The sequence below is a fragment of the Chelmon rostratus genome, chromosome 21 (assembly GCF_017976325.1).
Source record: "Chelmon rostratus isolate fCheRos1 chromosome 21, fCheRos1.pri, whole genome shotgun sequence".
Classification (NCBI taxonomy): Eukaryota; Metazoa; Chordata; class Actinopteri; order Chaetodontiformes; family Chaetodontidae; genus Chelmon; species Chelmon rostratus.
In genome coordinates this window covers 21,060,743-21,073,496 of record NC_055678.1, presented here as the reverse complement: position 1 = coordinate 21,073,496, position 12,754 = coordinate 21,060,743, and the positions used below count along the sequence as shown (strand labels likewise).

The window sequence follows — 12,754 nt, the reverse complement described above, 5'->3', positions numbered from 1 at the left end:
GACTGTGTTGGGAATGTGAGTGTCCATTCTTTTCAGAAAATAAGGTCTCATGTGGATCACTAAAGCTCTTTACTGTAACACCTACCAGCTCATGCAGTACAGCAGCGTAGCTGCCTTCTGCTGTGTACTGATGCTGTAGTCCTGGCTCAGTTCGCTCCGTTAGACATGGTTGTTGTCACATCTGCAAAAGTTTGGTGTAACACATCAACACTCTGTGATGTCAAATCAGGATGTGTTTGAGGTGAGAATGGTTTGTCACATAAATGACGTGTGTGTGTGTGTGTGTAGCAGTGACATGCTGGAGGAAGAGGAGGATGATACTATCCACATGGGAAATGCCATCATGACCTTCTATGCTGCTCTCATTGACCTGCTGGGCCGCTGTGCTCCAGAGATGCATGTAAGTGACAACACGCTGCATACATGCACATGCAGACACACACACACACGCACACACGCACAAATTCAAGAGATACTCACACTAACATTACCCATTTTATATCAGTTGATCCATGCTGGTAAAGGTGAAGCAATCCGTATCAGGGCCATTCTGAGGTCTCTGATTCCTATTGAAGACCTGGTGGGAGTCATCAGCATTCCATTCTCCATGCCCAGCCTGGCTAAAGGTAAGCAACCCCTCCAGCACCCACCCCACCTGACATGCATATAATAGTAATCCTGATTTGAACCAGGTCGAGTTTGATGAAAATGGGCAAACACGAATAGAAAGCAGTGACTTGGTTGATTGTTCTCAAGTTTAATCCAGCTGCTTTTCTGTGTGTATGCGTGTGTTTACGTGTTTGCTTGTGCATGCCTAGATGGATTGGTGGTGGAGCCAGACATGTCAGCTGGCTTCTGTCCGGACCATAAAGCAGCCATGGTCCTGTTCCTGGACCGAGTCTATGGTATAGAAGACCAAAATTTCTTGTTACACCTGCTGGAGGTCGGCTTCTTACCAGACCTGAGAGCTGCCGCCTCTCTGGACACTGTGAGTGTGTTTGTGAGAAAGTGCTGCTTCTTTGTTCAATATGTTCTTAAAGTTGCTCTAATTAACGTTATGTTAACAATCATTCAAATGACTGTGTAATGTGAAAAGCGTTGCAGCAAAAAGTGATGAGCTTTTCGTTCTATATTTGTTAATTGTTTAGATTTGATGACCCACAGCTTTACTGCTTTGGTTCAGTGTCATCACACTCATCTACCTTGTTTCCAGCAGCTGCAGGCAGCTGTTTCTGGTGAAAGGCCCTGATACACCCACTGTGCACCCCCTACAGCAGACAAAGACAGTTACAGACGAGTTAGTAAACATAGCAGAGCATTCAGCAGCTAAAGAGCCAGATAGTTTGCTCAGGAGATGGTGGAGACCAAACCTGAACTAAAAGGACTTTCTTTAACTGGGTGACCAGAGGCAGCATTTCGTATGAATGTGTCTGCTGGAGCTATAAAAAGACAACTGCTTCCAAACATATTTGTTGTAACAACTTTCTGACATGATAATGTTGTTTTTTTGGTTGTTCCAATGCAGACCTACAATCATGCAGTCTTTCTCAGCTGCAAACACACCTTGCCCTGCGATTGCACGTTTTTCTCAGACCAGACCCGATCACACACTCAAATGTGGCTTTTCTCGATCTTTCCGCTCTATCTCTGTATTGGTGTCAGGTTGCCCTCAGTGCCACAGACATGGCACTTGCCCTCAACAGGTATTTGTGCACAGCCGTGTTGCCTCTCCTGACCAAGTGTGCTCCACTGTTTGCGGGGACGGAGCCCTTCGCCTCACTGATTGATTCCCTGCTGCACACGGTTTACCGCCTTTCCAAAGGCTGCTGCCTCACCAAAGCCCAGAGGGACGCCATAGAGGAGTGTCTGCTGGCTGTTTGTGGGTAAGACTGGGATTAAAACGGAAAATAGCAAAACAAACGTATGTGGGTGTTGGAGTCATCAGAATCCCACAGTGTGAGTTATTGTTAGAATACCTGGGAGGGGTTAGGGGCCAGGAAAGCAACTGAAGATTCTGTATCTGGACAGGGTTGACAAAGTAAACTAAAGTAAAGTAAATATGGTACACATAATCAAGGGTCATGTATAAGACATTAACAGAACTGGATTTATGGCTATGGCTCTGTCAGTGTCAAAATAACCAACTGATGTCTGTGATCTGGATCATGTGCAGTAAGCTGAGGCCTTCCATGATGCAGCATCTGCTGAGGAGACTGGTGTTTGACGTTCCTCTGCTAAATGAACACACCAAGATGCCTCTGAAGGTGACAATTCAAAAGTTTTTTTTTCAAATGAACATCTGGAATGTATACATTTTTACTCTCACATGACCTCAGCTCAGAAAACATTCACAAAGAGCCAGGCAAGATTCGCCAGTCCACTGTGAAGGTGTTATGGTAGTATGAATAGGAGAGGTTTGTTTGATTGTGCACGTTCAGAAATGTGATTTCAGATTTATTAGAAATGTGTTGATCATGGAGCTCTGCAACCCTTTTTTTAAATGATTCTCAATGCCAGGAGATGGTTGATGAATGACCTCTTGACTTTCCCCAGCTGCTGACTAATCACTATGAACGTTGCTGGAAGTATTACTGCCTGGCTGGAGGCTGGGGCAACTTTGGAGCTGCATCAGATGAAGAGCTTCATCTCTCCAGAAAACTCTTCTGGGGGATATTTGATGCTCTGTCACGCAAGGTGAGGCTGGAGTTCAGGTCTATTTTCCACAGAACATAATATGAAAATTAAATGAATTACGTTGTAAATAAAATAAGTAAACATGTACGGGGTTGTCATCATTTTGTATTTGAAGCAGTAGAGGCTGACATACCATGACTTTCAGTGTTTTTTTTTATGCTGACATCACTGTGACATCATTGGGGTTATTTTATCTTAGCTCCTCCAGAGACACAGAAGACATTATTAAGAGATTTTCACAGGCTGAGTTGTCCCACTCATAAAGAGTAAATTTAACTGTATGTGTAAAGGTGGTAAAGTTTCCCTATAAGTAATAAAAAATCCAGATTTAAGGCCAGAACATTCCCATCACCACGTATATGTTGGTCAAGGTATGAGCTAAATGATCTTACCTTAATGATCAGTGATCACAGGAATACCTGAGTCTGAACTTAGAGTCATTAGCCTTGAATGTGACAGAAGAGACAGTTAACCCTGCAGCGGAAGCATAACAGTACAGTCTAATGATGGATGAAGCAGTGTGCTGTGTGTGTGCTTTTATGACGTAGCGGTATGACCAGGAGCTGTTTAAGCTGGCATTACCATGTCTCAGCGCTGTGGCCGGAGCTCTTCCTCCAGACTACATGGAGTCCAACTACATGGCCATGATGGAGAAGCAGTCGTCCATGGACTCAGAGGGAAACTTCACTCCACAGCCAGCAGACACTGCCAAGTAATCAACATATTTATTTCCGCTTTGTTAAATAAGTCCAATTTCAACTGTTTTCTTTCAGGCTCATTTGTACAACTTATTTTTGGTGCAGACCCTAATTCAGATTTGTGTGAAGGATTCCTGCTTATCGGCTTGGCTTTGATCGCAGTTCAACCTTTACAGCGGGTGTTTCAATGTGTTTCTTTTCTGTCTTCATCAGTGTGACTGTCCCAGAGAAACTGGACTACTTCATAACCAGATATGCAGAGCACATCCATGAGAAGTGGTGTATAGAAAAGGTGCGATGAGTCACATTCAAATTGTGGTAGTCGTCTTTATTTTAATAACATCTCAGTAGCTATGTTCGGCAAGAAAATGTAAACATTATAAATGTCTCTTATGTGTGTGTTACAGTTTTCCAATGGCTGGTCATTTGGGGAGCAGATGTGTGACATCTCCAAGAGCCACACCTTACTGAAACCATACAAAGGCCTCTCTGAGAAGGTCTGCATGCAGCTGTCTGAGTCCGGCTTCATGTTATCATTCATTTGCAGAAATGTCAAATTTAGAGTTTTAACTTGTCAGTGCATTCAGCTGCACTTCAGCACAGTGTCGCCAAATTTGAGTCAGATCTGGCCATATTATGGCTGCACGATTTGAATAGGTTCCATGGGTACTAGCTTTGGGTCAGGGTCTGCTCATTAAATCCTGATTCTGGAGTAGCATTTACCACTAGTCTGGCATGAGTCTAGATACCCAGATGAGGATTAAATAGGTGAGTCGGATGTAGACCATTGTTGGCCCAAGCAGTTGTCTACCATGGTGGTGGTGTCACGTTAAGAGTTTTTAACCTCTAGTAGTGCTATGGGGCAGTTTTTCTATGAGTAGGTTCCAGTGTGTTTGTGTCATGCCCATGCAGTGCAGTGAAACGATACACATTCTTGCCAGTAGTTTCACGCTATTCCACTGATTGACAGCTGTTGGTAAAAATGTCCTAGAAATACTGTATCTTGCACACTTTACCTATATTTTGATTGGTTAAGGTGTAACGCTGTTTATTGCAGTTTATATTTTGTTAAGGTACTTTGTCTTGCTGCCTAAAGTTTGGTCATAATCTTGCAGGACAAGGAAGCATATTGCTGGCCAGTCAGAGAGTCTCTGAAGACCATGCTGTCCTGGGGCTGGAGCATCGACAGGATCAGAGAGGGAGATCCTGCCAGTCTCCACAACAAGTCCAGGAGGATATCACAGGCCAGCCAGGTATAAGCACACACACTGACACACACATACGCAATTACACACACACACACACGTGTACATACAAATTCAATTAGCATTTTGTTGTTTTCATCTAGAAAGTGATGTCAGTACATATCTTGTGTTCCACAGCTGTCTTTTGAAGGAACTCCAGCTTTCAGCCCCAGACCCATTGATATGAGCAACGTTACACTGTCGAGAGACATGCAGGTAGGTACACGAAAAGATGAAACATTAACATACAGCATACCAAAGCAAAAAAAAACTTATTGGAACCCTGAATTTAAACTAGGGGATTGTAACACTAAGGATGAGTATTGATATCGAGATAAAACTAGAAGCTGTTGCGGATGAACATGTGAATTGATATGTGCAGTGAACAGTTACATGTGTTTAACGTTGTGCTTCTCCAGTCTATGGCAGAGCTGCTTGCAGAGAATTATCATAATATCTGGGCCAGGAAAAAGAAAATGGAGCTGGAATCCAAAGGTAAATACATCCACACCCCGTGTTTCCTGTTTCCTTTTTCCTGTTCTGCCATCACCACCACATTAATATTGTTACCATTATTCGATGAAACAACGGCACGGATCATGGTTTCAGCATAAACCGAATTTTACCAGAGTAAAAGTGATATTCCACTTATGGGTTTGTCTCTAATCCAAACAACGGCAAAATAATTAAAAACTGTTCAAAACTGTGCATTTGAACTAGGATATAGATCATGTAGGGAAGCAATGAACACTAATTTCCTTTGACCTGATGGCAAGGCCACTAATGCAGCAATCCAGTATTACAGTATTTAATACAGTAAATACTGATGCTTTTGAGTTTCTGTTAGCGTTACAGACCATTAAAAGAGGAGCTGAAATGGACATGGGTCCTCTTTGTATCAGCCTGTTATCGCTGCTCTTCATCCTGCTGTGTTGCTGTTGTCTCCAGGTGGAGGAAACCATCCTCTGCTGGTTCCCTATGATACACTGACAGCCAAAGAGAAATCCAGAGACAGAGAAAAAGCACAAGACATCCTCAAGTTCCTCCAGATCAACGGTTACACTGTGTCCAGGTAGGAAATACACTGTAAAAAATATTTGAATTTTGTATTAATTTGAATTTGATAGATATTGCCTGATGACATGCAGCGTGTGTGCAACAGTGTGTGTCTAATGGGTTTGTTTACACAAACTAAAAGGAACAGTCTGACATTTGAGGAAATATGCTTGTTTGTTAAAATACCTGACCCAGAATCAAATCAATGTCATCTCCAGAGCAAAGGTCTGAGATACCACAGAGAGTTCAAGAAGAGAGAAACTGCTGCCCCAGCTAGTCTAATAAAAAAACTTCCATGATGGCTAGCAGCTAGGACTTCTGAGATTTTCTGTGCAGTCAATGCAGTTTGCTGTTGGTGGTCAAGAAGTAGTTCCAAGCATAGCAAGCAAACATGTTAAATAAAGAAGATACAGTGCAACTGTTAGATAAGACAGCTTTGCAGTCTTTGTGCTAAGCTCAGCTGGGCTAAGGACATCCCAGACCTGTCTCTGTAATGGATGCACAGATATTAAATTGATATATATCTTGTTTTGTGACTCTGGGTAACATGAAAAAAATCATAATTTCTTTAAGAGTGTGTGTGTGTTGTTTCCAGAGGGGTGAAGTCGCAGGAGCTGGACACTCCAGCTATAGAGAAACGATTTGCCTACACCTTCCTCCAGCAGCTCATCACATACGTCGACCAGGCACACCAACATATGATGGAGTTTGGTAAGACGCTATTCAAGGAATTATCATCAAACAGTTTGGAAATTAATTTAATGCAATGTGGATGCCACGCTCTATCAGTAAGGGAACTCTGGGCTAGAGTCGTACGGCTGGTGCAGAGAGGAAGGTGCTGTATTACCAAAATAACAGCCACGTGCAGAGTGGGCGGCTACGATTCAGTTGACTCTCTGTGACACAAATTGAATTGCATACATACAAACAGTTTGCAGATGTCAGATGAATGTCACCATGTAAAATTATTCACACCCTACTGTTTTTGATTGTGTTCTACCTGTTACTTAGATGTGGGAACAAGACCGAAGGGGGAGAAGATTCCTCATGAGCAGCAGATTAAGTTCTTTGGAAAGGTCAGAACTCATCATTTTATTTGATCCATCGATCAGCTGGGTATTTTAATATGTTTACTTTTGAATTTTTTTGCCTCATAAACGTTTGAACCCAATATTGAAATATGGCTTTGCATGTCCTGAAGCAACCACTGAACATGACTGTGTGCAATACAAAAATGATATTACTCAGCAGTATTTCAAATAATTTCATAGGGGTCACCAAAACTGCCATTAATTCTAATTACTTATTAACTGATTAGCATTTGTGTACATGCAGTTTAAGCCATAAAATAAAGTTTGGGGATGACTGCACAATATAGGTGTTTCCTACACAATGCAGCTGAAATTGGTCTTATAAGGCTATTATATTAAATAAATTTATAATACCAGTTGTTGGACTTGTGGCCTGTGGGGAAAGTGAAATAGCAGCATTGAGCCCTTAAACAAGAACTGTCAACTCTTTCCAGTGGAGCTGTTCAGTGACTAACAGAGACAGTGGTTGTACTGGGCAGCTTTTACGTGTGAATGTGTGACAGTATCAGTATGAGCATGCAGTTTCTGATAAAGAGAGTGCACTTTAGTTTTTCATGAAACAACCCTGGATAAATTTAAGCCAGACAACCCATTTATTTTATATTTACTTTTGTTTATCACAGCTTTAATGCACAGGTCAATATTTGTACTTAACTCACTGGTTGAGAAGTAAATAAAATTCTTTGTTGCTCTGACATTGACAAAAAAACAAAAGATGTTAATTTTTAGATTTGAAAGACAGACAGATAACTACATCGAGTATCTGTGTCATTTAACCCTCAGGTCGTCTTGCCATTGGTGGATCAGTACTTTAAAAACCACAGGCTGTACTTCCTATCCACAGCCATCCATCCAATCAGCAGTGGTGGCCATGCCTCCAACAAGGAGAAAGAGATGGTGACCAGGTGAGTGTGGTAAATGATGCAGCAGACAGACAGAGAGCCAAACAATGCAGGAAACAGCACAACAGCACAAGTTTAAATGTTGAATAAGACCGTGGCCGTATGCTGGAGACTGCTGTTTCTAATTGAACACATGTGTATGACAGTCATTGAGCTGTTCCAAGTCTCATAGCTTGACATCAGGCTGTGTGCCTTTATTTCTCCCATGCTCCCTCTTTGTCTTTCTCTGGGTCTCTCTCTCATTTGATTGTCTCACACCTTTCTTTTATCTCTTTCTCTGCTTCCCTGTCTACCTTCTCTCTCCTTCCATTGAATCTTTTCAGTCTTTTCTGCAAACTGGGAGTTCTTGTCAGACATAGGATATCCTTATTTGGTAAGGACATTCATGCCTAATGCTTCCACTTCTGCTCCTTCTCTGCTGATTGTTCTGAGTGAGTGCAGTATGCATGGTTTTATATTATTCCGAACCAGGATAGTCAATACAACAGACGTCTCCCTGAGATAAAAAGTTAAGATGAATAGGGAAGTCTCTCCATTATTTTTCCAGTTAATGGTGAAACAAATGAAACATTACCTCTAGCTAATCCTAATAAGTTGCCATAGCCTTTATGTATTAGGAATAAAAAGAATGGAGATGCTGATATATTTAGACATGATCATCATGATGGCTTTTAGTGGAAAATGATGGGAACTGATCACATATGATCAAGGTTTATACTAGTGACGAACCAACACAGCATCATCACCGACTCTGCAGTTCTTCTCAGCTCTTCTGATCTTAATAATAATTATCATTCCAGCTCATTGTTTTGCTTTTATGGCTCTCAACTCTCATCAGTACTTTGTGCCTAGCACCAAACAGCAGTCAGACACAGTTAGAGACTAGCTAGTGAACATAGAGGAGCATTTACTGGAGCAGGTAAAAAGCCAGATTTCCTTCTCAGAGTTTTCTCAGGAGTAGGTGGGAACCATACCAGGGTGAAAAGAAGAGAGACTATTGGACTTACAGCCATGTTAACTTGCCCACAGTCTTCTCACAGTATTCTTCTTAACTGCCTTGTTGGCTCATTGCTGTTTTTCTTGGCATCTCACAGCCCCTTTAGGTGAGTGGGATCGTGTGCAATGATGAAGATGATGATAATGATGATGATTGCTTGATACTGGGAGAAAAGAATAGGACCAAGGACTCTGAGATATACCGCATGTCAGCCGAGCAGACGAGGAGACATAATGATCACTGACCACAGAAAAAGTCCCATCTGACAAATAGTGGCCAAACCAGTCAGGGCAGACCCTGTCACAGCCGTACATTGCTGAATCCTACTAAGGAGAATAGAAAGGTCAGCCATGTTGAAAGCTGCACTATGATTTGAAACCCTGACCAGAGCAATTCCAGTACTGTGCAGGACCTGTTCAAGTTGCTTACAAACTACTCTGACACCCTCTGGCTGTAATTGAGGTTATTTTGTTATTGAAGATGATGCAAACTCTGCAGATGGGTGGAGTAGAGCTGAGTAGCTGGTCCCAGAATTATCTGTCATTATCTTGGAAAGGTAATCCTTTCTTGTCAGATGTATTGCTTTGTTCTAGACAGTCATGGCCTCTTTGTACATATTGCAGTGAATTGTGAGGGTGACAGGTACCAGGTGGTCTGTGATTGCTATGATGTGTTTGATCATGCCACTGGCTGTTTAACATCACTGGTATGTTTAAGGAAGCGCCATGGGGTCTGTCTCATTTCTGATAGACACCTGAAGGATGATGTCTGTGGTTACTGTTGTTTTTATAGTCATACATTTGACTGAGCTTCAGCCTGGCAGCTTTAAGTCCTTGATTGGAGATTGTGGTGGAGTTGGGGTTAGGGGGGCGTTGGATCCCTGACTGGGACAGAGACATCCTCTGAATGCGGATGATAATGTGGAGCAAAGGGTCAGGAGAGATACAGGTAGTCTGTCAGTGTGTGCTGGCCTTTGGTACAGCATGTCAAGATCAGGGTTAGTTGGCACTGAGCAGTCTGCAACCAGTGATGCTTGGATGAATCTATCAGGGTTAAAGCGGTCTTTACAGTTTCAAAAGATATTGAAATTTGTGATAAACTTGATCCCATGGGTGTGGCACACTGATGTCAGCCATGTATTCAGGACAAGGAGTCTGCTGAAAGACTTGATTCCTTTCCCCAAGGTCGGGATGGGTGTGATATGAATGTATGTTGCGAGTGACAGTCTAGTACTAGCTTATCCAGTGTGGGGCTACCAGTATTTCTTCTGGCCCTGGACTTATCAGGTGTGGAGTTATGAATATTTCCTCTGGCCCTCGGCCTAGCAGTGGTATTATCACACCTTTCGTCATTCAGAGTCAGTGGGTCATACCTGTTTTGCAATGAGAGTTTAGGTGGTGGAGTGAGCTTTGGTGCCCTCGCATTTCATTTCTTGCTGGATTTGTGGTGGATGATGTCAGACCAAGTCCTGGCTGGAGTTGATGCTTTTGGTCTGGTGCCGGTGCTGTGCCAGTAAGAAATGCCATAAGGGAAGGCTGGTTTGGGAGCCCCAACAACTGATCCAAGCTAAGCTACAGCAACATAACAAAAGTGCTTTACTACACTGAAGCTATATTTTGTTTACATTGAACCAGCTTTTCTCCAAGTCAGTGTTATCTCAGTCAGTGAGACAGATAGGCAGGCAAAAAATGCTAACTTCAACTGCTAATTAAACAAAAAGCTGTGCTCTCTGCTCTCACTGCTCCAAAACCAATATGGCAACAAACAAACAAACAAACGTGTGCTCATCCATATTTGTGTGTATGTGTGTGTATGTGTGTGTGCGTGCACTCTGTGTTTGCATGGGTATGCTGAATTCAGACTCAATTGCAGGACGAACTGTTATCTCAAAATTGTCTAAAAGGTGGCGCCATTACTGATCCTTAGCAGTTTTATTTCAGAGCGCAGCAGCGAGCTCCACTGCGTTTGAGCTTCAGAAATGTTTCTGAAAATATAGCTTGTGTGGACACTACCAGACTATTTTATCAATAAAACAGCTGAGCTGGTGAAAAGCTGTTCAGAAAACAGTGACGCTACCACCATGCTACGCTACTTTAGCACCACCACTGCCAACACTGACACACACATACTGGCACACAGACTTTGGCAGAAAGTTCAGCGGTCAGTGTAGCACAGGGCTTGTCTATCCAGCACGTTTCCATACGTCAGCAGCAGACACACATACTGACACAGCACACAGCAGATGGACTTTCCTCGAACAACAAACCAGCTGAGCTCCTGTTGCAGTATGAAGGATGGAGCTAACGTTAGCTCTGGCTATGTGAGGCTACACAAACAGAAAAAAAAAAAAAACAGATTCCCAAATCCAAGCTACAACTCTGCTTATTTTATTGGCTTCAAATGAGGCTCAACGTTCACACAGTTTCTTTTCACTGTCCACAATATTAAATACGCTAACGTTGCTCCAGTATGTGGGTCTATATATGCTATTAGCCACATTAGCACCACATTATTAGAATGCGCTAATGCAAAGTTCAACAGGCTAACCAGCAGAATAAACTGTAAAGCAACAACAACAAAAAAAATGACAAAACTTACAGATTCAGCTAAGTTTGATCCATCCTTGAGCTTCAGTTTTCAAGTGAATCCTGCTTTGTATTGGCCCTCAAAGCAGTGGGTGTGAATCCACTTCGGTGGGTATGTGTGGAGCCCTCTACCTGAATGTTCTGTCAGCCACAGTGAAGCACAGTTTTTTTAATATGCTAAAACTTTTATCACGTTAATGACAGCATTGCAAAATCCATGTTGTGGCATGACGTCACACAGGTGATCGGGTGATAAAATCAGTATACTGCCCACCCCTAATATAGACAATGCTCCATAGAACACCTGGTGGTCAATAACTCCTCTGCATACCTTTTAAAGGTTAAAATCAGACCCAAGGCAACTTACCTAAGTCAATGGCATGTTTTTGACATATTTTTTTCAACCAATATATATTGGCAGTTTGTATTGTTGACTGAGCAAAGATACAAACTTACTGTACACTGGAACATCACAGAATAAGTTATCCTATAGTGGTTTGCATCTGTTATTGTTGATGTACAACTTTGTGTTTGTGTAGAACAGAGACACAGGTAAATGACAAACGAAAGAGCTCAAGAACATCCTCAAATGGGGTGTGCATGGGTGTGTGTGCATGCATGCATGATATTGTGAGTGTGTGTGTGTACTCCTCTGCTCAGCAGCTGAGTGTGGTGTTTATTGCAACTTGATGTACCATATCCAAACGCCGAGAGCATTCCACAATGTCATTCTCGTCAAAGGAAAAATATGTTCCATCTGTGCAGACTAAAACCCGATACAACTAGAAACAGGCAGACACATTTGGGCCAATAAAAATGTTTATTGTTGGTATTCATTAGGCTGTCAGCATTGTTGCGTTCCAGTGCAGGTGACAGCGTAAAAGGGTTGAGGTTAATACTTTTATAACATCCCCACTTACGAATATGACTTTTTAGCTTTTATTTTTGAAGGAACATCTTTTTTCTTTGAATATGATGTTCTGCTATGTCATTTACTCAAGCACATACATGACGGATGTGATTCTTCAGATTTGTTTTTCCCTAGACAGAGGGATCCAGTTGATTTGAAGAGGGTTGCCATTTGGTTGTTTTAGTGTGCTGTAGTGCTTGACTCTTCTCCTTCCTGACAGATAGGAACATCGATCCCTACACAGTGGGTCCTCAGATACCTAATCCTGTCTGCTTCCCAGGTAACAATGCCACATCCATAGTCAACTGTCTGCAGATACTGGGACAAAGCCTAGATGCCAGGTAAGGAAAGACATAAACTGTGTGTGTGTGCGCGTGTGTGTGTGTGTGCGTGTGCGTGTGCGTGTGTGGCCCTGGTCATTACAGGAGGCATTATGTTTAATGTTAAACTCTTTGTCTAATTGTTGAATGACAGCTAACATGCATATTGTCCCATGGTGAATGCTGACAATGCTCTTATGAAGATGACCCAGCGGAGGTGAACACAGCACACAACATCAGCCCCACCACTTCTCTCT

At 42.4% G+C, this 12,754-nt stretch overlaps 1 protein-coding gene across 1 annotated transcript in view; it reads left to right on the top strand.

The window, feature by feature from the left end:
• The window catches only part of ryr2a (ryanodine receptor 2a (cardiac)), a 112,069-nt gene that overhangs the window by 60,332 nt on the left and 38,983 nt on the right, over nucleotides 1–12,754 (top strand). Inside the window, exons 51-68 of the mRNA XM_041963415.1 lie at nucleotides 289–400; nucleotides 506–626; nucleotides 819–988; nucleotides 1,663–1,883; nucleotides 2,174–2,264; nucleotides 2,554–2,694; nucleotides 3,243–3,406; nucleotides 3,606–3,684; nucleotides 3,800–3,889; nucleotides 4,508–4,645; nucleotides 4,775–4,852; nucleotides 5,056–5,131; nucleotides 5,585–5,708; nucleotides 6,288–6,403; nucleotides 6,704–6,768; nucleotides 7,567–7,688; nucleotides 8,009–8,058; nucleotides 12,458–12,518. Coding sequence (XP_041819349.1) covers nucleotides 289–400; nucleotides 506–626; nucleotides 819–988; nucleotides 1,663–1,883; nucleotides 2,174–2,264; nucleotides 2,554–2,694; nucleotides 3,243–3,406; nucleotides 3,606–3,684; nucleotides 3,800–3,889; nucleotides 4,508–4,645; nucleotides 4,775–4,852; nucleotides 5,056–5,131; nucleotides 5,585–5,708; nucleotides 6,288–6,403; nucleotides 6,704–6,768; nucleotides 7,567–7,688; nucleotides 8,009–8,058; nucleotides 12,458–12,518 — 2,019 coding nt within the window. The remainder of the gene's footprint in view (nucleotides 1–288; nucleotides 401–505; nucleotides 627–818; nucleotides 989–1,662; nucleotides 1,884–2,173; nucleotides 2,265–2,553; nucleotides 2,695–3,242; nucleotides 3,407–3,605; nucleotides 3,685–3,799; nucleotides 3,890–4,507; nucleotides 4,646–4,774; nucleotides 4,853–5,055; nucleotides 5,132–5,584; nucleotides 5,709–6,287; nucleotides 6,404–6,703; nucleotides 6,769–7,566; nucleotides 7,689–8,008; nucleotides 8,059–12,457; nucleotides 12,519–12,754) is intronic.